At 45.1% G+C, this 23,963-nt stretch overlaps 1 protein-coding gene and 1 long non-coding RNA gene across 5 annotated transcripts in view; one reads left to right on the plus strand and one right to left on the minus strand.

Moving 5' to 3' along the window:
• The first annotated feature begins 9,072 nt into the window (after nt 1-9,072).
• On the plus strand, nt 9,073-10,055 carry LOC117515400. The gene is made up of 2 exons (XR_004562142.1): nt 9,073-9,963; nt 9,996-10,055. It is a non-coding gene; the product is annotated as an uncharacterized LOC117515400 (long non-coding RNA).
• Nucleotides 10,056-11,899: 1,844 nt separating this feature from the next.
• The window catches only part of adpgk (ADP-dependent glucokinase), a 43,762-nt gene continuing 31,698 nt past the window's right edge, over nt 11,900-23,963 (minus strand). For 2 of the 4 annotated variants that reach the window (XM_034175945.1, XM_034175942.1), the window contains one exon: nt 11,900-13,666. In XM_034175945.1, coding sequence (XP_034031836.1) covers nt 13,106-13,666 — 561 coding nt within the window. In that variant the 3' untranslated portion in view covers nt 11,900-13,105. Of the gene's footprint in view, nt 13,670-23,963 lie in introns of all 4 variants that reach the window. The other 2 variants (XM_034175944.1, XM_034175941.1) reach the window with 1 other exon arrangement.

The raw sequence follows: 23,963 nt of genomic DNA on the forward strand, positions 1-23,963 counted from the left end.
CTCACAGGTGTGCCATACCAAGATGCTGATTAGACACCATGATTAGTGCACATGTGTGCCTTAGACTGTCCACAATAAAAGGCCACTCTGAAAGGTGCAGTTTTGTTTTATTGGGGGGGGGATACCAGTCAGTATCTGGTGTGACCACCATTTGCCTCATGCAGTGCAACACATCTCCTTCACATAGAGTTGATCAGGTTGTCAGTTGTGGCCTGTGGAATGTTGGTCCACTCCTCTTCAATGGCTGTGCGAAGTTGCTGGATATTGGCAGGAACTGGTACACGCTGTCGTATACGCCGGTCCAGAGCATCCCAAACATGCTCAATGGGTGACATGTCCGGTGAGTATGCCGGCCATGTAAGAACTGGGACATTTTCAGCTTCCAAGAATTGTGTACAGATCCTTGCAACATGGGGCCGTGCATTATCCTGCTGCAACATGAGGTGATGTTCTTGGATGTATGGCACAACAATGGGCCTCAGGATCTCGTCACGGTATCTCTGTGCATTCAAAATGCCATCAATAAAATGCACCTGTGTTCTTCGTCCATAACAGACGCCTGCCCATACCATAACCCCACCGCCACCATGGGCCACTCGATCCACAACATTGACATCAGAAAACCGCTCACCCACACGCCACACACGCTGTCTGCCATCTGCCCTGGACAGTGTGAACCGGGATTCATCCGTGAAGAGAACACCTCTCCAACGTGCCAAACGCCAGCGAATGTGAGCATTTGCCCACTCAAGTCGGTTATGACGACAAACTGGAGTCAGGTCGAGACCCCGATGAGGACGACGAGCATGCAGATGAGCTTCCCCGAGACGGTTTCTGACAGTTTGTGCAGACATTCTTTGGTTATGCAAACCGATTTTTTCAGCAGCTGTCCGAGTGGCTGGTCTCAGACGATCTTGGAGGTGAACATGCTGGATGTGGAGGTCCTGGGCTGGTGTGGTTACACGTGGTCTGCGGTTGTGAGGCTGGTTGGATGTACTGCCAAATTCTCTGAAACGCCTTTGGAGACGGCTTATGGTAGAGAAATGAACATTCAATACACGAGCAACAGCTCTGGTTGACATTCCTGCTGTCAGCATGCCAATTGCACGCTCCCTCAAATCTTGCGACATCTGTGGCTTTGTGCTGTGTGATAAAACTGCACCTTTCAGAGTGGCCTTTATTGTGGGCAGTCTAAGGCACACCTGTGCACTAATCATGGTGTCTAATCAGCATCTTGATATGGCACACCTGTGAGGTGGGATGGATTATCTCAGCAAAGGAGAAGTGCTCACTATCACAGATTTAGACTGGTTTGTGAACAATATTTGAGGGAAATGGTGATATTGTGTATGTGGAAAAAGTTTTAGATCTTTGAGTTCATCTCATACAAAATGGGAGCAAAACCAAAAGTGTTGCGTTTATATTTTTGTTGCGTGTATATATATATATATATATTTGTGTGTGTGTGTGTAGACAGTGCTAACCACTAATCCACCGTGCTGCCCCCAGTAGTAAGATTATACTGTTTTAACACATCTGTTGAACAAGTACCCCATTTTAGCCTAGGACTTCTGTATATATTCTATATACAGAAAAAAAATAATTTCTCTCAAATATTATTCACTAATCTGTCTAAATCTGTTAGTGAGCACTTTTGCTTTCCAAACTTCAAGTAAACACTAGTGATTGCAAACATAACATGCACAAGTCTTTGGCATCCTGACGCCAACGTCCCAGCTGGGATACGTATCCATATAAAAACTTACAGAACTCAGCTCTACAGCAGAGTCCGGGCACGGACTGTTTTGACCACTTAATGGAAACGACACAGCCCTGTCGGCACGGGGTCACGTGACAGGCAAGAACTCTAGTCTTTTCTATAATAACTCTATGGTTACGCAGCCGGTCGGGCGACTGTGACAACAGAGAGACGCACATGCTTGTGATTGGCTACGTCCTCTGGTGGTTTAGCCAATCAAATCCATACGCGTACGGCAGTTTTGAGTTTTCAGGCACACTGATTCATTCATCGCGTAGAGCTCACACACACACGCGCACGCACAAACAAAAGCGCACGTCATTCACTGAAGCAGCCTGTTGCCACCAACTTTTTTAAGTTCAGTATATTAATCAAGGAAATATGTAAGCCTAATTGGTGCAGGGGATTCCCCATAGATCGTTCAGTGCCTCCTGACTGTAACTAATCCATTACATACATACATATGACAGATTCTGTCCATTTTATACATATCACTGATTACGATTAGAACGGAAAAAATTCACTGGTCCACTTATACCCGTTATATGTGAATTTTACTGTATATTAACAGGAGATGACTGCATGGGTAAGGTAAGCACCAAACATGCAGCTATGGCCTCAGACCCAGTGCAGTATCTCACAAATTTTGGAGAGACAGACACCTCGTAAGAGCAAGATGCAACACTAACAGAGAAATACCTGGTATATGTCTGGGCAGGGGCTGGGTCAAAAACAACTGCTGAGACATTTGACCAGTTCAGAATAGAAAATTATACCTGTACCAGTGCTAGAATTGCTGCTCTCCCTCCCACAAACAGTGTTATCAGAGGTCACATCCAACGAGAAGCCTTCCTGGGGGGACAGGGAATGTCAGCTTCTGGCAACAGCTGGCGAACGTAAGCCAAATCTGCAACCAGTGAGACATGGATAGGAGGAGCACTTTGGCAAACTGATGCCATCAAATGCCTCAAGCCTTGCCCCAGACTACTTAGTTTGCAAATGTGCAGGCAAATGTGACACACGCCGCTGTGGGTTCTGCTGGAGTAGTATGCATTATAGCTTTCATGGAAAGACAGAAAATACTTCTTGCAAAACATAACAGAAAGACTAACCTGCAAGTACAACCCCAATTCCAATGAAGTTGGGATGTTGTGTAAAATGTAAATTAAAAACAGTACAATGATTTGCAAATCCTCTTCAACTTATATTCAATTGAATACAACACAGACAAGATATTTAATGTTCAAACTGATAAACTGTTTTGTGCAAATACAGTATTTGCTCATTTTGAAATGGATGCCTGCAACACATTTACCATTGTCAAGTGTTACAATTGAGGTTTATATATATATATATATTAGTACATTGTATTTATTGTATTTTTCTGGATTAATTTGTCCCTCTACGAGCTCCACTTCTGTATACAATCATCAACATCCAAACCATGGTATATGTAATTTCCCTCCATGAATTGCAGGTCATTTGAGCGTCTTTTTCCGACTCCGTGTTGTGACGTTGGTCATATTTGTGGAGTTTCTACCAAACGTATTTGATCCATGATCAAATGTAATAGGCATGCACACTGTAACAACTTTTAAAATATGATGGCAGAGGAATGAGGTGAAACTGGAAAATTGACAAATCACAGCCCTTTGCGGTGTCCGTCATTTAGCAGGTGCGTGGTGGGTTCGCAGCCCCACAGAGGGCTCTGATCTAAAGCGGATGTCTTTGGTTCATCACACCCGGGATATGTGTGAATCTTAACACCATATTACAGCACAGGCAGCACGCAGCATTTTGTTAATAATCGCTGGCCTTGAATTACGGCCTGCCTTGTTTAGGTGCCGGGTCTGAGCATGGTTTGAAAAGACAAATGCCTGGGGCCTCATGTACAAAGACTTGAGTGGATTTCCTACTGAAACATGGCATACGCCAAAACCCAAAAACTGGCATAAGTACAAAAATATTCAGATGTATCAAAGTGTGCGTTTGCATGGATCCACACGCATTCCGCTTGTACATCCTAATCAACGTGGAATTGAGCGCACATGCACATGCACCAAGTTCCTCCCTTTCTACACCCCTATTTAAATATGCTAATCCATGTAAATAGGCCATGGAGCTGGGATTCCCCATGCACTCACGTCAGTCAGCATGAACACAGAAAAGAAATTAACCCAAGTGTGTGCTGGGAATTACATGGAGACATGCAGGGATAGTTTATTTGGGACCCTGTCACACAGAATACACATGAAACGGTAAAAGAGTTGGTGGGAGCATATCTGTGAGGCCGAAATGCTGTGGGCTCAGGGCAGCGCACAAAACTGATGTTAAAACAGCGAGGGGCACGGCCGCTGACATTATACACACGTTTATTGACAAATACTGAACACAGACATTTAATTGGGGGCTTGTTAAGAAGCTGTAGTTTCACCATCAAGAAACAAAATAAATAATAATATGAATAACAAACAACATATTTATGCACACATGCCCAAATGTGCCTGCGCTGGTTTTTTGTTTGGAACAATACACAAATAAATATTTACCCACGCAGCCATCCATCGTGCACTGTGTCAGCCTCTAGCCAGTTCCCAACTCAACCCAATGCATTTGTGTATCACATATGATTTGAACACTGATGGAATAAAATTGTTTCCTATTAACAAAAACAAATTCATCTTGTGATGGCACTGTTATAGCAATATATGTGCAGTTAACAGCTCAGATTACATTAGGGAAACTGGCTCTCGCTCCAAATTGCGCTTTCATGTTGAAATGTGATCACATTCCAACATAACCAATGATGTACCTGGATGACATTCGGATGATTACGTTCTACACAGCTGGCATGTTTTGGCTCAATGTTGACAGGCACACTTCTGACCGATTGGCCAGCTCCCACTGGAATGCTCCTGTTTCCGGGAAGCCCACTGTGGTCAGCACCTGTGTGGGCACAGACAACCGCCTGGCTCCTTGCCGTATTGTGCTCTGGGCCGGCCACGTTCTGCGTGCAACTCTGGTAACAGCGACCTTGGTAATCGAAATCGGCTTATGAGCCAATTATCATCAGTTGCAAGTAAATCCTCATGTTCCCTGAATACATGCGCACGTCAGATTACACCATTTGCAAGAGGCTTTAACAACACTAACAGCCGTTGTTACTTAGCGCCATTTTACACATCAATTTGCGCATGCTTTTATGTCCACCCATATAATTGCAAACACGTGGGTGTTAATGTTCAGCAGTGTATCTCTGATGTGCACATCACTGATGACTTCGTGTTTTCACACTATTAACGGTTCCCAACATCACCTCTATGTGTCAGTGTCGTACCCTGAATATGGGGTAATGTGCTGCAGTACCTCTGAAAATGAGGAAATAATCACGAGAGTTATTTCTGGTTGTTTCTCTCACGCAGAGGTTTATTGCAATCAATATGACCAATCGTTATTTCCTCGTCTTTTTCTTAACATGAAATGGCAGACTCAAGCTAAGTTCACGTGCAGAAAAACGTATTTTAAACTCTTAAAACATGCATGAAAACGTTTCTTTAGCTTCATTCTAACATGCAATATAAACAGAAAAATACCTTAACAATGCATATTTGTAACACTGGGAAACGTTTACCTGAAAATCTGAGGAAATAATCACGAGAGTTATTTCTGGTTGTTTCACGCAGAGGTTTTATTGCAATGAGGAGAAACCCCGCGAAATCCCTCCAGTGGTGTGGGAAGACATTACAAGTTGCAAAAATAAAGGATCCCAGGATTACTAGACGATTTTCCGAGAATGCGGTCACAATTCCTTTGAATAGAATTACAAAACATTTAGAAAAAATAAAGAATAACATACTTTTAACCAACTCTTAACTGTATTTATATTGTTCTGAAGGCTTTTAAGTAAATGTATCTTATCACAAACCTTTTTAACGTTTTAAGCACTTTCCTATTTTTAACTATTTCTATTCCCTACTATTTTTTATTATGACATCACTTTATGAGTTATCATTGTTTTCCCTACTGTTTTTAATAGGACATCACCTTATGAGTTATCATTGTTTATTGGCAGAGAGCTAATCACTATTTATTGGTGCTGAGCAGTTTTTAAAGGCGTGCTACCCTTCTAACCTATCACATCAGCAGTGGAACAATAGCTGTAGAAACTTGCGTACGCCAGCCAGTATTTTTGCGTGACGCGCCACACATTTCCACAGTCATTTCACTTTTGATAAATCTGAACATAAGCGTGGAGAAGGACATCGGCCAAGTTTTGTGCATATGCACACTTTGGCCCCTGATCTTTTAATCAAGTAAATACGGTACCCACTTTCCTCAAGTCAGCGAGTGTCAGTGGTGAACTTAATTTTATACCTCTGTTACTGGGCACACCCAGACTGCTCTGTCCGGTATATGTGAGGGGATTTTAATGAAAATGCATTGCAGTCGGCCAGGACGTTTGGTCCGATGTGAGCAAAAATCTGTTGTACAAAATCCGGTGTCGCAGACCGAACAGTCCGCCCCTAAAAATCCTTCCGCCTTATGCATCTGTACATACGTTATTTCAATCCACAGCAGCACGTCTGAGACGGAGTCTCTTCACCCAAAGCAATTAAATGGATTAATGGGATTATTAATCATAAGATGATGAAGGTAAAACCTCTTAAATCATTCTAAAGTCAGTTTTAAGCAGAAACGAGGTAAAATTCCTTGATGCTTTGAAATGTCCGCCGTGCATTGAACACATCAGCTAGCGGCTCATTTAGCCGCTGCACTCTGATTGCTTCTGCTGCCTTTTATGATGAAATAATGCTGAATTTATGTGGAAATGATTGGTGTACTAAAGCTTCAGATATCTGTCGCAGAAATAGATGATGAGTGGTGTGCATTTTGAAGCAGAAATGAGGTGTTAATCTGTGAACCACGTCATAAAGGGGGACCGTTTGGTCGGCGACACCGGTATATATGGTATTTATTACATGGAAAACCATACAAAAGCCCTGGCACTTTTGCTTTGTCCGGGTGAGAGCGAGTATCCCGTTTATACAATGATGGTTTAGGCGAGTTTTACTGTATGTACTTTGAAAACTGTTTTGGCTACTGCACGTCCAAGTTAAGTCCTAAATCTCAGCAACAAGTTTTGACTTGCTCGCATGAGCACGAAGGTCGCCATCATATAGAGGAGACTCTGAGACCACATCATTAGTGAGTATGTGCTTTAGGTCCATGCTCCAAGGTGCATCTGCCACATCCTTGGATGGTGGGACTTTCTTCTCCTTTAGAATGGTTGCTGGTGTTTTCTGTGGATTGTCATTGAATGGGGTAGCCGTCTCTGCACATTTGGCCATAAAATGATTAGGTCAGTATAACAAAAGAATGACCATGACCTTTTAAGCTTTAGGTGACGCTTACGAAAATGACACTGACCTTGTCTTTTTAAGGTCAAGATGATCTCATATAACCAAAACAATATCAGAAATGAATTCTGCATCCCACAATTAGTAGCAGTAGAGGTATTACATGTGCATATAGTCCAAAAAATAAAACATTATGATTGTCATCACGGGTGATGCCATATTTGAACTGATACTTGAATAAGTAAAAGGTACATTAATATATGGGTAGTCTTAACACATTCGTAACATGTATTGAGCTCTTGAGTGGGTTCTCTCCGAGTCCCCCGGCTTCCTTCCACATCCAAAGACATGCAGGTTAGGTGGATTGGAAACTTAATATTGTCCGTAGGTCATGTGTGTGGGTGTGACAGGTGGAGAGGACACTCAGGAGTATACTACGACGAGTTAGCAACGAACACAAAGTCACAGAACAATTACAGCAGCTGCTGTAAGAATAGACTCAACATTTACTGTTACAGCTGCTGTAACTGTAACTTTGGAGAATATGATTACTTGGGCTATTACTGCCGTCTGGTGAAAATTTCATGTCAATAGCACCTTAGAAATATTACTGAGAAAAATGGTGACATGTTCAATACTCTACACACACACATTATGTTGCTGTATTTTTGTTCTGCACGAGACAGTTTAAAAAAGTAGTGCTGTCATTGTTATAATTTATATTCTATTTTTTTTACTAAATCCCCTGTTAATTTTGTTGTGTGGGCCGCTGGAAGAGGAGGTACTGCTGGCCCACCACCACCAGAGGGCGCCCTGCCTGGAGTGCGGGCTCCAGGCACACAGAGGCGCCGCCGCTCACGGGAGCAGCCTCGGGTGACAGCTGGTCACCCATCACCTGAGACAGCTGACGGCAATCATCAGTGGGGTATATCAGCAGGACGGCATCTCCACCTCATTGCCGAGATATCGTTCTACCTGGAAGGTAATATTCTCAGCTGACTGCTTGACAGTAACCTTTTGTGACTTTTGTGAGTGATAACAGACCTTTTTTCCAACGAGAGGTGGAGGTAGCTTTCCTGCCGTGTGGATTACTGGGTGCAAACGCGCCCACCTTTAATTGTGTTTTTGTTCCTCGCCAGCAGTACCAGGTCCGACACGCGGAGGCAGTGGCCACCTGGGAGTTCGGGACTTGGCGGCCTCCAGTATACCCGGGGTCCTGTGGCGGAGGAAGCCGTGTGGTACCGGTCTTACCTTGGAGAGGCGTCTCCTATCTTCGAGCCTGCCCACACGACACTTTTGTAAATTGACTGTTGTCCATTTCTGTGATTGGTTGTATTCGTTGTGCACATTCACAACAGTAAAGCGTTGTTATTTGACTTACTCCATTGTCCGTTCATTGCGCCCCCTGTTGTGGGTCCGTGTTCCTACACTTTCCCAACAAATTTTTTGTCATGGCTTGCCCCATGGAATCAAAAATAGTGCTGAATATTTTTACGGGTATCGTATCGAATTTGAAATTCTAGTATCATGGCACTACATTTTAAAAACATCAGTCCATAAATACCACAAACTAAAAGATCATTTACTACTTTAATTTTGTTTCTGGTACACATACAGTTACTTTAAGGATGGAATATAAATTAATAAAAAAAAAAAAAAAAAAATTCTAAACATAAAAGATCTCCACTTCAACTCCCTCATTCTGTATCCAAAAGACAGCAATAAATTAACATATCAGACACACATAAATCACTAATTTGAGCCATAACAGGCAGCTATTTGGTCTGCAATTTACTCATTGGTGTGTAAATTACATCTTAATAAATACATTTTTTGAGTCACCCTACTGCAGAAATAGAGGAAAACAAACAGAGATGAAACTACAGGCAGCTTGGTAGAGATTTAGGAATGTTTATTACTGGACATGATCAAATATTTGTTGACAGTGGCCGGAGAGAAAAAGAAAACTGGTTACAACAGAATGATCTGATCAAATTAATTTTGGGATTACAGCAGGCCCTGATCGTATTTACAAATCAGTAAAATAGTAATTTAAAATAACTTTTACTAGGCAGTTCCTGCAATACACCCGTAACTCCTGATAAAATGTTAGTGTGGCAATAATGCACACCAAAAATTGTTTGGTGAAGACAATAGTCTTAACTCTCAGTAACCCATGATTTATTTTTGTGGATCCTTAGAAGACCATAACAAATAAATGTTAACTGCTCTGAGACAAAAATAAGCACTTCTTTTTTTTAATAGCTTCAGCAAAGAACACTGCAAGTAATAATAAAGAGATGCCCACTGGAATGCAGCCCTACCACCAAGCCACAAAAATACAACAATTGATCTTCATATACATTTTAATGTCAAACTACAAGTGAGTAAAATATTTTGACATTTACCAGGAGAGAGAGGTGAAAAAGCCATAACCTGGCAAAGTTAAGTAGACTGTACTTGCCAAAATTAGACATTTGAAAACAACAAGCACACATTCACCTCCTGACACTTGTTAAAAAAAGAAAGTTCATTCTACTGACTAAAACATAACATCTGTATTATGACTCCATTATTTGCGTGACTTCCATGGCTGAATTCTTCCAGAGATTTTGTAACAATTAAACAAGTAAATTTAAGAATAACACACACCCAGAAAACAGATTTACTTTTGTTAGTACTTCAGTCAGGAAAGTTTATTGTGTAGTGATGCACTAACCAGTTATTTTAGTTTTTTCCAGCAAATCCTGTAATAAGTAACATACTTTATAAAAAGTAAAGTAAGAATAAGAAAACTCAGTAACCTTGATAATGTTTGACAAGCATTCTGAAACCCTATTTTACCTTGTTATACATTAGTCAGGTCCTTTAAAAGTAAGCAGAATCTTTAGGTAATTTAGCTGGAACCTGACTGTAACATTAAAGTTCAATAAGACTAATAAATCCAGAAAAAAAACATAAAAATAGGATGCAAAAAAAAATAAATAAATAATAAAAAAATTCAAGTGTAGTTTGTGCTGTGACTTTACATAACTTTGATAGCAGGAAGACAAAAATCTACAGTACTTGTACCATTTGCAACAATGTAAAAAATATGAGGACTGTTAAACTGCCATGTCAGACTGAGTGTGATAAAGTATATATAGGAATACAAACTAGTCTACATTTTCTAATTAAGATGGCTCTATTATTTTATGTAGTCCTTACAGGTTTATGATATGGAAAAATAAAATCTGGCTTCTTTATAACAAGGCCAAACTGACCCCTGACCCTACGTAACCTGTCGCCAAGCCCAACCTCGAACCTCTGCAGTAAACAGATGTTTACAAGACACCTACACACTAGTGCAGGTACAGACCCTGTGCCATTTGCAGCTTGTATATGTAACCCTTAATATCAACAAACAGTTGAGTTGACCATTAAGGGTTGAATTAGTAATTTGCTACAGATGCATATTATGAAATGTCCAACAGGTGCCAGTGGTTCAGTAGGTGGCAGGTGACATGTTCCTTTTTATGCAGATCTGAAACAATGGGCTTCACACAAGAACATTTTTGTAAAGTTCTCTTAAATTTCCTATACCTTTTTTAGTATGATGGGCTCATATAAACACCACACCAGATTCAGTAAACATGTAAATTGTGTATATTACAGGTGTAAGCCTCCCGAATTCTAGGTCTATGAAAATGAGCTCGTCTTCAAAAGAATGAATTACTGAGTCAGTGACACGATGAGAGTGGAGGAACTTTATTTTTTTTTTCCTTTTTTTTTTGGAGAGTAATTTTACATCCTATCAGAAAACAGAAAAAAAAAAGTCTAATCAATAGCAGTGTAAAAAGGGGAGTCAAGAGACCTGCTAAAGCCAGCAACAAGAGGAGAAGAGAGAGTGTTTTTAATGATATTTCCTGCCACCGAAGGTGGGACTGTCGCTGAAATAAGGTAGTAACAGTCCGAAATGAAAATTTATATACATTATATATTATCTCCCCACATGAAGGCTGTCACTGACTGCCACAGGAGAGAGTCAAAGGTAAGTCTTCACGGACATGAACGGAATATAATGTGCAATAAATTGTTTACTGTATCTGCACCAGGATTACTTGTGCGGAGTAGTGACCTTTGCATATTTCCCAGATGTGGGGCTAATAAAGGAATATTTCATATCATATCTTAAGTTAATGATATTGTTCAGCTATATGCATAAATGTAGAAATATACTACATTTCAAATTGCTGAGTTAAATACGATAATGTCAATGGTTTTTAATGACAGCAGAGTATTTGCAAGACTCCGACTGCAGGATCACTCACAGATTTTGTTGGTACGTACCTTCAAAAAATTCAAAGTCTAACATTGGTAAATGCGAGAAGTCCTCTTACATCACTCATACATACTATTAATGAACAAATCTGTTTGAATGAGTTACTTGCATGAGGCCCATTGTTCGACAGACAGATGTTTCAAAGGTTTGCTTTGAGACTGTCACAAGTAATTTGTAGGATCAATGAAAAACTATCATCATCTCCATTCACACATTCTACCCACTGTTTATTTAGTTTTACTGCATGGCTGCTCCCATTCTGTTTTACATTTTGTCCAATATTTGATGACATAGTGGGCATCATCTTTCTCCTTGCGGTTTGCTTACTTAAGGTTGTTAGCATCACAAAAGGGAGTCTGGCTCCAGCAGATGGCAGACACATCTATGGAAGAGCACACAGGGCTAAAAACAAAAACAAAATAAAAATTAATAAATAGAATAAAATGCCTTTCAATTGATCTGCTTCATCAAAATGTACCTGATTTTAAATCAGTTGCCCTCTTTATACAACCTTTTAACTGAGAGATGTACAAGATGAGAGCATTTATTGTTTTTGTTTTTATGTTGTCTCCACAACCTGGCTGGGATGGATGAACCAACCCACCCATCTACCTTTATACTGTACAAACCCTATGCCATTACCAGCACACGAAGTAAAACAGAGAGCAATCACAATGTTACTGCAGTACTGTCACAGGTAGTATTTGGTGATGATGCGGTGGTTTTGTGAGAATTTGTGATTAGAAATGCAGTATCATTCATTTGCTGATGGTTTTTGGCCACCTTTTTGTCTGTTTCTTGTTTCCTTTTCCTAATAGTGAAATAGTTTGAGGTTTATCATCATTTTTTTCTAAACATTTCTGCAATAATATGTGACACAAAAGTTGTCATTTTTTGTATGTTTATCCCAAGTAAACAGACTTTGTGTTGAACACAAGGGCCATTGCTGCACAAATGTAACAGCACTTTTACAGCAAGTCAGCTTTTGTAATTAGAGTTTAAAAAGCCAAAATTATATAAAGAAGCCAGATTTTTTAAACTTGATATCATTAAAAAAAATTAAGATACATCACATGAAAGTCAAAAGGGGTTAAGTACTTTATATAGGCACTACAAATGCAACAAATGTGAAGACATTTACATCCTATGTAATTGTTTCGTGTTTACACCTGATAACTTGTACACTATTTTAAGTTTAACTATGTATAACATATAAACAAAATATTGATTTTTTTTTTTAAGCATTTGACTTTCTCAGGCACAGCATAGTGGACATATGAATGTCACTAAATCAGACACGCTAACAGATGACGCTGGAGTTTGTGAAGATGGTTACAAGTTGTGTGCCAAGTGCATAGTGTCTGGACCTCTTACAGTCCAGTTCAATCTAGTTTTGACACACTGTGTGCCTCCTGGGGGATTAAATGAGGGAGAACAAATGGAACTAAAGTAGGCTGGAAGTGTCATCAGGCAGGAATTAAAACCTTATCCACCAATGAAACCGAACTTTGGCTCAGGACCACAGAGGTCTGAACAGGGTCAGAAACCACGACTCCAGACCCAGAAAGCCAAGAAAAGATAGATGGCTGAAGATGCAACATAGCTGGGCCTTTTCAGCAGATCCTGTCCAAGCTTTCAGACATGTGGAGTGTCAGATTCCATGGATGCTCAAAAAGGTTGCTGGATCTGTATCATTGAGTAAACTAGACCCTCTGCAGAGATGGCATCACCAAGTCCGACTGTCCGCAACGGCTGCTTGCAGACCAGCACTGGCGTGAGATAGAAGACCACATTTTCACGCTGCCACACAGTAACAGGTTCTGTTGCGTTTATGGACAGCTCCATCTGAGGGTCTGTATAAGAGCTGTAAAACTGTAAGGGGGCTGTGAGCTCCACCTTTGTAACATCAACAGACTGGAGGCCACAGGCCTGAGTGCTGGCCACCCGCGCGCCAGCCATGACAGCTGAATCCTGGTTTCCCCAGTATCCAGCTACAGCAGCAATGATGTGGTAGGCCAGGGTGTGGAAGTGAATGCGCGTGAGGTCTGCCTCAGATGAGGGGTTGCTGCGACCATGTTGTTGTAAAACCCAGAGAAGGATGTCACTGACCTGGCCTACATCAGGGATCCCATTCCAGGAGGCCAAACCTGCATGAGGCCCCTGACCAGCCTGAGTGAGAAACAGCAGCTCCTGTTCATTCAGCCCAATAGAGGAGACAATGGGCATAACCTGCTAACAAAGAAAATAAATAAAAAGTTAGACATATAGATTCATTGCATATTTTTTCCTTATTCTCTGAAGGGCCCTATGAAGTTCAATCCATGACATGTTTCCTTTACACAAGTTTGTGAAGAATATAAAATGCTTAATCAATGCCTTGGAACTCAAGCATTAGTAAGCAAATTAAGTCCTATATACAGTGACGAAAATGAGGTCTCAGGAAAAAAAAAAGAATTTTGTGTTGAAGATATTTGTGGGCAGTGAACGTTAGCTGTGGAAATTATTTTTTTTTTTTTTTTACATGCACTGGGATCCATTCTGGTGCACTTTGGGAGCAAAATTCAGTGAATAAGTTCTGTTCAAAATCAATGAAATATAAAACTCAGAAATACAGCCAAATGTTCCATAAAATCTTAAACCTCAGTCCCACCGAATAATAAGCCATGAATAATGAGCCACGCATGGGTGTGTCAGTGATTATTTGAAGAATGATCCATGTTTTAAGCTGTCATGTATCTGCTACTAAGGTGCCTCAATGTGCCTCTCTGTACCTCGCATATGCAGTGAGCCATGATCGACCTGTCATTTGAGCCCCGTCCAGCCTCGAGTGGCTCGTATCACTGCATATGACCCACGTCAAGCCACATATGATGTTGTGAAAGTGTAGGAACACGGACCCACAACAGGGGGCGCAAATGAACGGACAATGGAGAAGGTAAATAACAAGTTTTACTGTTGTGAAACGAGCACAACCAATACAACAATCAACAATTTGGGATTAAGCCGAATTCTGCTGGTGTCGTGTGGGCAGGCTCGAAGGTAGGAGACGTCCGTCCGAGTCGAACCGGAACCACCCAGATCTCCTCTGCCACCGAACCCTGGAAATACCGGAACCGCCAAGTCCCGAAGTCCCAGGTGGCCACTGCCTCCGCTCGTCGGATCCGGTACTGCTGGCAAGAGAGAGCAACAAACACACAGGTGTGGATGCGGCTGCACCCAGTAACACGGAGAGGGAAGAAGCCGCCTCCACCTCTCGTCACGTTAAAACAGGAAGGTGAGTACTTATCCAAGCAATTGGCTTTCGGTAGTCAGCTGTCCTGAAAGGTTTAACACGTATTATCAAATATACAGAATATGCTGCAGAGTAGTTTACCTCTATCTCAAGGCGATATCTCGGCACTGAGGTGGAGACGCCGTCCTGCTGATATACCTCCGTGCTGAGTGGAACAGCTGTGTCCAGTGATGAGTGACAGCTGTCACCCTGGCTGCTCTCGTGAGGCGGCAGCGCCCTCTGGTGCCTGGAGCCCACACTCCAGGCAGGGCGCCCTCTGGTGGTGGTGGGCCAGCAGTACCTCCTCTTCAGCGGCCCACACAACAGGACCCCCCCCTCAACGGGCGCCTCCTGGCGCACGACCGGGCTTGTCCGGATGGCGACGGTAGAAGTCGGCCAGGAGGGCCGGGTCCAGGATGAAGCCCTTCTTCACCCAGGAGCGTTCTTCGGGACCGTACCCCTCCCAGTCCACCAGGTACTGAAAACCCCGGCCCATTCGACGGACGTCGAGGAGCCGGCGCACAGTCCAAGCCGGTTCCCCGTCGATGATCCGGGCAGGAGGTGGTGCCGGACCCGGAGTGCAGAGGGGTGAGGTGTGATGGGGTTTTATCCGGGAAACATGAAATACTGGATGGATCCGCAGTGAGGCCGGGAGCTGGAGCCTCACTGCGGCGGGATTGATGACTTAAGGATCTTGAAGGGTCGATGTAGCGTTCCTGGAGTTTTGGGGAGTCCACTTGCAAAGGGATGTCCTTGGTGGACAACCACACTTCCTGCCCAGGACGATACGTAGGGGCCGGGGCCCGCCGCCGGTCTGCATGGTTCTTCGCCCTCATCCGGGCCTTCAACAAAGCAGAACGGGCGGCACGCCACACCCGACGGCACTTCCGTAGGTGGGCCTGGACCGAGGGCACACCGACCTCCCCCTCAACCACCGGAAACAACGGGGGTTGATACCCCAAACACACCTCAAAGGGGGAGAGGCCGGTGGCGGACGACACTTGACTGTTGTGCGCGTACTCGATCCAGGCCAGGTGGGTACTCCAGGCCGTCGGTGTGCGCGGCTGTTACACAGCGCAAGGTTGCTCCATCTCCTGGTTTGCCCGCTCTGCTTGTCCGTTGGTCTGGGGGTGGTACCCGGACGAGAGACTGACCGTGGCCCCCAGTTCCCGGCAAAAGCTCCTCCAAACATGCGAGGAGAACTGGGGACCGCGATCGGAGACGATGTCTGATGGTATCCCATGCAGACGGACGACGTGGTGGACTAGGAGGTCCGCTGTCTCCTGGGCCGTTGGGAGCTTCGGGAGGGCCACGAAGTGGGCCGCCTTGGAGAAACGGTCCACTATCGTGAGGACGACGGTGTTTCCCTGGGACGGCGGGAGACCCGTGACAAAATCCAGGCCGATGTGGGACCAGGGGCGATGAGGCACGGGCAGCGGCTGTAGCAATCCCGGTGTCTTACGGTGATCCGCCTTGCCCCTGGCACAGGTGGTACAGGCCTGGATGTAACCCCGGACGTCGGCCTCCAGGGACGCCCACCAGAAGCGCTGCCAGACGACTGCCACGGTTCTTCGCACCCCAGGGTGACAGGAGAGCTTAGAACCGTGACAGAAGTCCAGAACTGCAGCCCTGGCTTCTGGTGGGACGTAGAGTTTGTTCTTCGGTCCGGTTCCGGGGTCCGGGTCTCGTGTCAGGGCCTCCCGGACGGTCTTCTCCACGTCCCAGGTGAGGGCGGCCACGATAGCGGACTCCGGGATGATGGGTTCCGGGGGATCCGACGGCTCCGTTTTGACCTCATCTTCGTGTACCCGGGACAAGGCATCCGATCTTTGGTTTTGGTCCCGGGACGGTAGGTGATCCGGAAGTCAAAACGGCCGAAGAACAGTGACCAGCGGGCTTGCCTGGGGTTTCAGCCGCTTGGCGGTCCTGATATACTCCAGGTTCCGGTGGTCAGTGAAAACCGTGAATGGCACAGACGTTCCCTCCAACAGATGTCTCCACTCCTCAAGAGCCTCTTTCACCGCGAGGAGCTCTCGATTGCCGACGTCATAGTTCCGTTCGGCTGGGGTCAACCTGCGGGAAAATAGGCACACGGGTGAAGGACCTTATCGGTCTTCCCGCTCTGGGACAGCACGGCTCCTATCCCTGAGTCCGAGGCGTCCACTTCAACCACTAACTGGCGACTAGGATCGGGCTGCACCAGAACGGGTGCAGACGAGAAGCGCCGTTTCAACTCCTTAAACGCGGCATCGCACCGATCCGACCAGGTGAAGGGAACTTTTGGTGAGGTCAGGGCTGTCAGGGGGCTAACTACCTGACTGTAGCCCTTAATGAACCTCCTGTAGAAATTAGCAAAGCCTAGGAACTGTTGCAACTTCCTACGGCTTGTTGGTTGGGGCCAGTCTCTCACCGCCGCAACCTTGGCCGGATCAGGAGCGACGGAGTTGGAGGCGATGATGAACCCCAGGAAGGACAAAGAAGTGCGGTGGAACTCACACTTCTCGCCCTTCACAAACAGCCGGTTCTCTAACAACCGCTGCAGGACCTGACGTACATGCCGGACATGAGTCTCAGGATCCGGAGAAAAGATGAGTATATCGTCTAGGTATACGAAGACGAACCGGTGCAGGAAGTCCCGCAATACGTCGTTAACCAAGGCTTGGAACGTCGCGGGGGCGTTTGTGAGGCCGAACGGCATGACCAGGTACTCAAAGTGACCTAAGGGGGTGTTGAATGCCGTCTTCCACTCGTCTCCCTTCCGGAGCCGAACCAGATGATACGCGTTTCTAAGATCAAGCTTGGTAAAAATCTTGGCTCCATGCAGGGGCGTGAACACCGAATCCAACAGGGGTAACGGGTATCGGTTGCGAACCGTGATTTCGTTCAGCCCCCTATAATCGATGCATGGACGAAGTCCGCCATCTTTTTTACCCACGAAAAAGAAACCTGCGCCCATCGGGGAGGTGGAATTTCGGATCAACCCGGCAGCTAACGAGTCCCGGATGTAGGTCTCCATTGATTCACGCTCAGGCCGTGAGAGGTTGTACAGTCTACTGGACGGGAACCCACTGCCTGGAACCAAATCGATGGCACAATCGTACGGACGGTGGGGGGGGAGTGTGAGCGCCAGATTCTTGCTGAACACGTCGACAAGGTCGTGGTACTCTACCGGCACCGTCCCCAGATTGGGCGGGACTCTGACCTCCTCCTTAGCTTGGGAGCCGGGAGGAACCGAGGAACCTAGACACACCCGATGGCAGGTCTCGCTCCACTGAACCACTACCCCGGACGGCCAATCAATCCGGGGGTTGTGCTTCAACATCCAGGGAAAGCCTAAAACCACACGGGAAGTGGCCTGAGTCACAAAAAACTCGATCACCTCCCGGTGGTTTCCTGACACCACCAGCGTTACAGGTGGTGTCTTATGTGTGATCGGAGGGAGCAGGGAGCCATCTAGTGCTCGAACCTGCACAGGCGAGGTAAGTGCCACCAGAGGGAGCCCTATCTCCCTGGCCCATCTGCAGTCCAACAGATTCCCCTCAGAGCCCGTGTCCACCAGTGCTGGGGCCTTCAGGGTTAAATCCTCATACAGGATCGTGACTGGGAGTCGTGTAGCAATGTGGGTGTGTCCCACGTGAATGTCTCGACCCACCCCTAGCCCAGTCTCTAGGGGCGGGCGTTGGTGTTGTAACCGCTCGGGGCAGTCTCTCACATGGTGCTCTAGTGCACCACAAACAAAACAAGCTCCATGGGCCCGTCTCCTCTGTGCAGCTGGTGCCCTAAATGTTGCCCTACTCGTATCCATAGCTTCGTCAGTAGGGGGAGCTGTGGCCCCACGGAGCGCAGGGGCCGTGGAGCGTGGGGAAGGCGGAGCGCGGTCGGAACCGGAAGGGAGAGGGACGGCGCGTGCCCGGCCACGCCCTTCGTCTCGTTCCCGCCGACGTTCTTCTAACCGGTTGTCCAACCGTATGACAAGATCGATAAGCCCGTCTAAATCCCGCGGTTCGTCCTTAGCCACCAGGTGCTCCTTGAGAACCAAAGACAGTCCGTTTACAAAGGCGGCGCGGAGGGCAGCGTTATTCCAGCCGGATCTCGCAGCCGCGATGCGGAAGTCGACTGCATAAACAGCTGCGCTCCGGCACCCCTGTCTCATTGACAGTAGCACGGTTGAAGCGGTTTCTCCTCTATTAGGGTGATCGAACACGGTTCTGAGCCCCCTCACAAACCCATCGTATGTCAGAAGGAGCCGTGAATTCTGCTCCCAGAGCGCTGTAGCCCAAGAGCGTGCCTCACTGCGAAGCAGGTTTATGACATAAGCTACTTTACTAGCATCGGTCGCGTACATAACGGGACGCTGTGCGAAGACGAGCGAACACTGCATCAGAAAATCCGCGCACGTCTCCACACAGCCTCCGTACGGCTCTGGAGGGCTTATGTATGCTTCCGGGGAAGGAGGGAGAGGTCGTTGAACAACCAGTGGAATGTCAACGTTACGCACAGGATCTACGGGAGGGAGAGCTGCAGCGGCGCCCGGGGGGCACGCTTCCACCTGCGCGGCGAGAGCCTCCACCCTGCGGTTCAGGAGGACGTTCTGCTCGGTCATGCAATCCAACCGAGTCGTGAAAGCGGTGAGGATCCGCTGCAACTCACCGATTACCCCTCCCGCGGACGCCTGCGCGTCCTGTTCTTCCATTGGCCGTTCAACAGCCGGTTGACGCCCCTCGGGATCCATGACGCTGGCCGAGATATCCTGTTGTGAAAGTGTAGGAACACGGACCCACAACAGGGGGCGCAAATGAACGGACAATGGAGAAGGTAAATAACAAGTTTTACTGTTGTGAAACGAGCACAACCAATACAACAATCAACAATTTGGGATTAAGCCGAATTCTGCTGGTGTCGTGTGGGCAGGCTCGAAGGTAGGAGACGTCCGTCCGAGTCGAACCGGAACCACCCAGATCTCCTCTGCCACCGAACCCTGGAAATACCGGAACCGCCAAGTCCCGAAGTCCCAGGTGGCCACTGCCTCCGCTCGTCGGATCCGGTACTGCTGGCAAGAGAGAGCAACAAACACACAGGTGTGGATGCGGCTGCACCCAGTAACACGGAGAGGGAAGAAGCCGCCTCCACCTCTCGTCACGTTAAAACAGGAAGGTGAGTACTTATCCAAGCAATTGGCTTTCGGTAGTCAGCTGTCCTGAAAGGTTTAACACGTATTATCAAATATACAGAATATGCTGCAGAGTAGTTTACCTCTATCTCAAGGCGATATCTCGGCACTGAGGTGGAGACGCCGTCCTGCTGATATACCTCCGTGCTGAGTGGAACAGCTGTGTCCAGTGATGAGTGACAGCTGTCACCCTGGCTGCTCTCGTGAGGCGGCAGCGCCCTCTGGTGCCTGGAGCCCACACTCCAGGCAGGGCGCCCTCTGGTGGTGGTGGGCCAGCAGTACCTCCTCTTCAGCGGCCCACACAACATATGATCCATGATAACGCAACGTTGGTGCACATTTAGGCATGGGTTTGGTCCAAACTTCCAGCCCTCCCCACACTTGGTCCCTTTTAAGTGTGGGTTTTCAAGTCACAGCATCCATTCAAGATGTCACATTTTTCATAGAAGTAGAGAGATGGAATGCCAACTCTTTATCTCTGGGCTGAGGCTGTGCCACGCATGTGCGAGAGGAGTCTGGGTTCTTCACTTCCGGTCTTCTGCGCTGCATCCAGCGCTTCATTCACAGGTATTATAAACTCAAATTTCTGCTGGGAATCGACAATATTAAGCATCACAAAATAAGGTTAAAGGATTTGATCAATTAATCTGAATAATTTACTGAGTCTTACATTTTGTAGCTGCCCCTATTATCGCTAACAAAGTCAAGCTGCTCTCAAAATAAAAATGTGTCGGTGCCATGCTGTTATTGCTGCGACGGTTTGGAAACAACCAGTTATGTTGAAAGGGAAATTATTCAGCTAAAATATATCTCATATAAAATATAGATCTTGCAGTCGATTAGCAACAAGGCAACTTTTAAAAGACAGTTAAAGTTAAGTTTATTCAGTCAGTTAAGGGAACATCCTCATGCCACCTTTTTATTTATTAATATGATTTCTGGTCCAAAAGACGAGCTTATCTTCTTGTCCATTATTTTCTTGTTCAAAACGTGGTAATTTGTTGTCTACACTTCTACAGGGATACAGTTGCTATTTATTTTAATTTATTGAGATCTTATTGTTCTCTGCTCAATTTATACTTATTTTATTGGTATCCCAGTGTAAATTATATATATTAGATATATATAAAATTATGGAATCACCGGCCTCGGAGGATGTTCATTCAGTTGTTTAATTTTGTAGAAAAAAAGCAGATCACAGACATGACACAAAACTAAAGTCATTTCAAATGGCAACTTTCTGGCTTTATGAAACACTAAAAGAAATCAGGAAAAAAAAAATTGTGGCAGTCAGTAACGGTTACTTTTTTAGACCAAGCAGAGGGAAAAAATATGGAATCACTCAATTCTGAGGAAAAATTATGGAATAATGAAAAACAAAAGAACGCTCCAACACATCACTAGTATTTTGTTGCACCACCTCTGGTGTTTATAACAGCTTGCAGTCTCTGAGGCATGGACTTAATGAGTGACAAACAGTACTCTTCATCAATCTGGCTCCAACTTTCTCTGATTGCTGTTGCCAGATCAGCTTTGCAGGTTGGAGTCTTGACATGGACGATTTTCTTCAACTTCCACCAAAGATTTTCAACTGGATTATGATCCGGACTATTTGCAGGCCATGACATTGACCCTATGTGTCTTTTTGCAAGGAATGTTTTCACAGTTTTTGCTCTACGGCAAGATGCATTATCATCTTGAAAAATGATTTCATCATCCCCAAACATCCTTTCAATTGATGGGATAAGAAAAATGTCCAAAATATCAACGTAAACTTGTGTATTTATTGATGATGTAATGACAGCCATCTCCCCAGTGCCTTTACCTGACATGCAGCCCCATATCATCAATGACTGTGGAAATGTACATGTTCTCTTCAGGCAGTCATCTTTATAAATCTCATTGGAACGGCACCAAACAAAAGTTCCAGCATCATCACCTTGCCCAATGCAGATTCGAGATTCATCATTGAATATGACTTTCATCCAGTCATCCACAGTCCATGATTGTGTTTCCTTAGCCCATTGTAACCTTGTTTTTTTCTGTTTAGGTGTTAATGATGGCTTTCGTTTAGCTTTTCTGTATGTAAATCACATTTTCTTTAGGCGGTTTCTTACAGTTCGGTCACAGATGTTGACTCCAGTTTCCTCCCATTTGTTCATTTGTTTTGTTGTACATTTTTGAGACATATTGCTTTAAGTTTTCTGTCTTGACGCTTTGATGTCTTCCTTGGTCTACTAGTATGTTTGCCTTTAACAACCTTCCCATGTTGTTTGTATTTGGTCCAGAGTTTAGACACACCTGACTGTGAACAACCAACATCTTTTGCAACACTGCGTGATGATTTACCCTCTTTTAAGAGTTTGATAATCCTCTCCTTTGTTTCAATTGACATCTCTCGTGTTGGAGCCATGATTCATGTCAGTCCACTTGCAACAGCTCTCCAAGGTGTGATCACTCCTTTTTAGATGCAGACTAACGAGCAGATGTGACTTGATGCAGGTGTTAGTTTTGGGGATGAAAATTTACAGGGTGATTCCATAATTTATTCCTCAGAATTGAGTGAGTCCATATTTTTTTTCCCTCTGCTTGGTCTAAAAAGTAACCATTACTGACTGCCACAATTTTTTTTCCTGATTTCTTATAGTGTTTCGTAAAGCCAGAAAGTTGCCATTTGAAATGACTTTAGTTTTGTGTCATGTCTGTGATCTGCTTTTTTTCTACAAAATTAAACAACTGAATGAACATCCTCCAAGGCTGGTGATTCCATAATATTATATATATACACTCAACAAAAATATAAACGCAACACTTTTGGTTTTGCTGTGATAGTGAGCACTTCTCCTTTGCTGACATAATCCATCCCACCTCACAGGTGTGCCATATCAAGATGCTGATTAGACACCATGATTAGTGCACAGGTGTGCCTTAGACTGCCCACAATAAAAGGCCACTCTGAAAGGTGCAGTTTTATCACAGCACAATGCCACAGATGTCGCAAGATTTGAGGGAGCGTGCAATTGGCATGCTGACAGCAGGAATGTCAACCAGAGCTGTTGCTTGTGTACTGAATGTTCATTTCTCTACCATAAGCCGTCTCCAAAGGCATTTCAGAGAATTTGGCAGTACATCCAACCAGCCTCACAAACGCAGACCACGTGTAACCACACCAGCCCAGGACCTCCACATCCAGCATGTTCACCTCCAAGATCGTCTGAGACCAGCCACTCGGACAGCTGCTGAAACAATCGGTTTGCATAACCAAAGAATTTCTGCACAAACTGTCAGAAACCGTCTCAGGGAAGCTCATCTGCATGCTCTTCGTCCTCATCGGGGTCTCGACCTGGCTCCAGTTCGTCATCGTAACCGACTTGAGTGGGCAAATGCTCACATTCGCTGGCATTTGGCACGTTGGAGAGATGTTCTCTTCACGGATGATGCAAAGGAGATGTGTTGCACTGCATGAGGCAAATGGTGGTCACACCAGATACTGACTGGTATCCCCCCCCCAATAAAACAAAACTGCACCTTTCAGAGTGGCCTTTTATTGTGTGCTTCTGGGGAAAACCTGGTCTTGTTAGGAGAGACGGCATCCATCCCACTTTGGATGGAGCAACTCTCATTTCTAGAAATCTGGCCAATTTTCTTAAATCCTCCAAACCGTGACTATCCAGGGTTGGGACCAGGAAGCAGAGTTGTAGTCTTACACACCTCTCTGCAGCTTCTCTCCCCCTGCCATCCCCTCATTACCCCATCCCCGTAGAGACGGTGCCTGCTCCCAGACCACCAATAACCAGCAAAAATCTATTTAAGCATAAAAATTCAAAAAGAAAAAAATAATATAGCACCTTCAACTGCACCACAGACTAAAACAGTTAAATGTGGTCTATTAAACATTAGGTATCTCTCTTCTAAGTCCCTGTTAGTAAATGATATAATAATTGATCAACATATTGATTTATTCTGCCTTACAGAAACCTGGTTACAGCAGGATGAATATGTTAGTTTAAATGAGTCAACACCCCCGAGTCACACTAACTGCCAGAATGCTCGTAGCATGGGCCGAGGCGGAGGATTAGCAGCAA

This window comes from Thalassophryne amazonica, chromosome 8, assembly GCF_902500255.1.
Source record: "Thalassophryne amazonica chromosome 8, fThaAma1.1, whole genome shotgun sequence".
Classification (NCBI taxonomy): domain Eukaryota; kingdom Metazoa; phylum Chordata; class Actinopteri; order Batrachoidiformes; family Batrachoididae; genus Thalassophryne; species Thalassophryne amazonica.